The 3,133-nt window shown below is 35.4% G+C and overlaps 1 protein-coding gene across 5 annotated transcripts in view; it reads left to right on the forward strand.

The window, feature by feature from the left end:
- The window catches only part of gria2b (glutamate receptor, ionotropic, AMPA 2b), a 53,867-nt gene extending 51,097 nt beyond the window's left edge, over positions 1–2,770 (forward strand). For 2 of the 5 annotated variants that reach the window (XM_082506058.1, XM_082506059.1), the window contains exons 15-16: positions 1–41; positions 697–2,770. The exon at positions 1–41 is cut by the window's left edge and continues 94 nt beyond it. In XM_082506058.1, coding sequence (XP_082362184.1) covers positions 1–41; positions 697–861 — 206 coding nt within the window. In that variant the 3' untranslated portion in view covers positions 862–2,770. The other 3 variants (XM_082506062.1, XM_082506060.1, XM_082506061.1) reach the window with 2 other exon arrangements.
- Positions 2,771–3,133: the final 363 nt, after the last annotated feature.

The following is a 3,133-nucleotide window of genomic DNA, read 5'->3' on the forward strand; positions in this document are numbered from 1 at the left end:
AGTTCTGTTACAAGTCCAGAGCCGAGGCGAAACGAATGAAGGTGGCAAAGAATGCACAGAATATTAACCCAACTTCCTCGCAGAATTCACAGAATTTTGCAACTTATAAGGAAGGTTACAACGTATATGGGATCGAAAGTGTAAAAATTTAGGGGGTAGGGAACGAGGTTTTCATAAATTCCCCCCAAATGCACGCTTTTTTGGCTCCATCCGTTCCATCCTTCAGTGTTAGTGAATGAAGAGGTTGGCCAAAGGATCGTATGTACTGGTGATTTATGATTTAATGAGAGAGAGCGATATCCCCCTTTTTTAATGCTTAAAATTGTGTTTGTCCATTTAAGTTTCCTTACTGTTTTGAAACCATTTTCATGTATGACTGTTGATGGCCATGCTTGTTGATACCTCTGTCCTAGTAACACATTTCAGCAATAATGCTTGCAATGACCATGCAGAAGCCTTTACATGATCATTTGCATCTTGTTTGCATTGTGTTATTCATGGAGATCATTTTCAGTTCTCATCTACATTCTCGTGTTTTGAACATTTATACACATTTAAGCTTATAGATGTATTATTACTTTAAAGTGTCTAACATGTTGCTTTCTTTTTTGTGTATGGATCCTTGTGTGCATGAATGTGATAATGGTTGTGTTGGCCTGCGTCTGCGTGTACACGTGACTTTGTGTGTTTGTGTAGATGACCTTTGGGGATGCCATGAGGAATAAAGCAAGACTTTCCGTCACAGGGAGTACTGGGGAGAATGGTCGGGTGATGACTCCAGAGTTTCCGAAAGCTGTCCACGCCGTCCCTTATGTGAGACCTGACATGGGACTGAACGTCAGCCTGACAGATCTGTCCTGATCAATGCGAAACTTCTGAGTGCCTTACAATGGTTTCAATAGAGCGTTTTATTTTTTTCTTTGTTTTTCTTTTTTTCTTTTTTGTCCTCGCCTCCTTACTTTTGTTTCGGCTCTTTTATTTTTGTCTGTGTGGTGAAAAAAGGAAAGATAAGAGATGGAGACTTCATTTTGCCAATCACAAAGACTTGTATTGTTGCTCTCTGTCTCTATTTCTCACCTAATAAAACGCCTACCTTTGTGGCTGGAATTCCATCTCAGAATCTTAAAGGGTGGCTTTTTTTTTTTCTAAACTGATGACACCATGCTTTCCTGTCTATCTGTTTGGACTGGACTGAGATGGAAAAGAGGGCTTGATTGATGGCAATGACTGCTTCTAGGAGTCAGAGATTTAGTCATCTCAACTGTGTTTATGTGTGTCTGAAAAGTGAGGGGGTGTGTTCATCAGGGGAAGATGTCGTCAAAAACACACCGTTTCTGTAGCCACCGCCGCAAAACAGGATTTTCAAGCACACTTGATTTCATCTGCATTAAGATGTGAAATCGTCCTTTTTTTCTAAGAAAATCTATTAAAAACGTTTATTGAAAAAAATATTTTTATGTATTTTCACAAAATAGCTTTTAAATAAACTTGCTTACATACTGGTTGGATAAAAACATCTTCATGTGTGAGTATACAGAAAGAAAAAATACTAAACAGCTTCTAGTTCGATATTTTTAAAGCCAAATACATTGCATTATGGGGGTGAGATGTTAAAATCATGTAATTAATTCCTATTCTGAACTTTCCTGTATATTTTATTCTTTAACATTTGGTGTTGATATGAAATATATGTCAATGCTTGGCATTTGGAATCAATCCTTCTATGTTTTTCTTGTTAGACTTGGTGCAGCAATTCTGCTTTATTACTTTTGTCTCTTTGTTTGCTTCAGTGCTTTTGCTGTTTGTATTTTTTCTGATGAGGACCGGGGTTGTTGTTCTTTCAAGAGGAGATTAATATGTTTACACGCGATGAATAAACAAAACAAAAAAAATAGTATGGTATGGTATTATTCCATCACATTTTAAAGTGACATCAAAAAGAAGCATCTACATTCACATGGTTTACGTGATGGTTAAAATGCCAAATAAGTAAGAGTGCCAAATTCTAGTGCCAGTAGATAAATATAGTCTTAATATACTCAATCACTGTCATCTCAGTGAATGTAAATGATTCTGATACATTCTGTAACTTTTGTAACTAGATGTACAGTTGGTGGCAATGACTAATACAATAGCCTTTCTGCTTTGTTTTCAAGTCTCCATGTATTTTGCATTAATCGGACAATGGAGTAGCACAAGTTGCATGTTGTTGCCGCAAATACTTCATACGTTTATTTCATTACTGCCAAACATACATTTTCATTTCAATGTTGAAGTTGTGAGGTTAAATGTTTGAAATTGGAAATACAATGTAAGACATATATACAATATATACATATAAACATATATTTTATATAAAAGTTCAAATATGACAAATTGTATCCCTTATCATAAGTACTTGATTTCCTTTTGCAGTACTCAATGCTACATTTAATTGTTTTAAAGATACAATATTACTTTTTAGTTGTCCAGACTCACCATAAGTTAGATACACAGGTTATGCAGATGAGCACATCTATTTATAAGATTTTTTCCCCCCACTTTCAAATAGATCTATAACAAACCCCCTCCTGCACACAGCAGGGAGATGAACTATACTATTATTATTACCACTGTTTTTGTTATCAAGTATAGAAGCATACGGTATACCATAGTCGCTAATCAGTTTCATTGCATATTCAGGCTATTTCACAGACATTTTGTATATGGAATGTGTGCTAACTTGTTTATTTTTTGGGACTCTTTCTAAATAAAAAGTGGCTGATCTATTGTTATCTTTTACTGTGTCATTTATTTGGAATCTCTTGCTTTGTATTTATGCTATTGAAATATTCATGTAGAGTTATTTAAGTTTTCATAAACATAACTTGTTGACACTGCTTACCTATGACTGATTTGTTTGCTTATATATAACACACATAAAGGGGAAATAAGTGACAGGTGTCACTTATTTCCCCTTTATGTGACCTGGCTGGGCTGTGATTTATATCACCCAAGGCACTGCACAACCATTTGTGCTTTCATTGTTTTTTCTGTTTAGGGAGATATATATATCACGTTACTAAACTTAGTTTGCCAGAGCTGAGGGCACATCACAGAAACTGTGCTAAAAAAAAAAGACAACAACAAAACT

The sequence above is a fragment of the Aulonocara stuartgranti genome (assembly GCF_965226115.1).
Source record: "Aulonocara stuartgranti genome assembly, chromosome: 2".
Lineage (NCBI taxonomy): Eukaryota > Metazoa > Chordata > Actinopteri > Cichliformes > Cichlidae > Aulonocara > Aulonocara stuartgranti.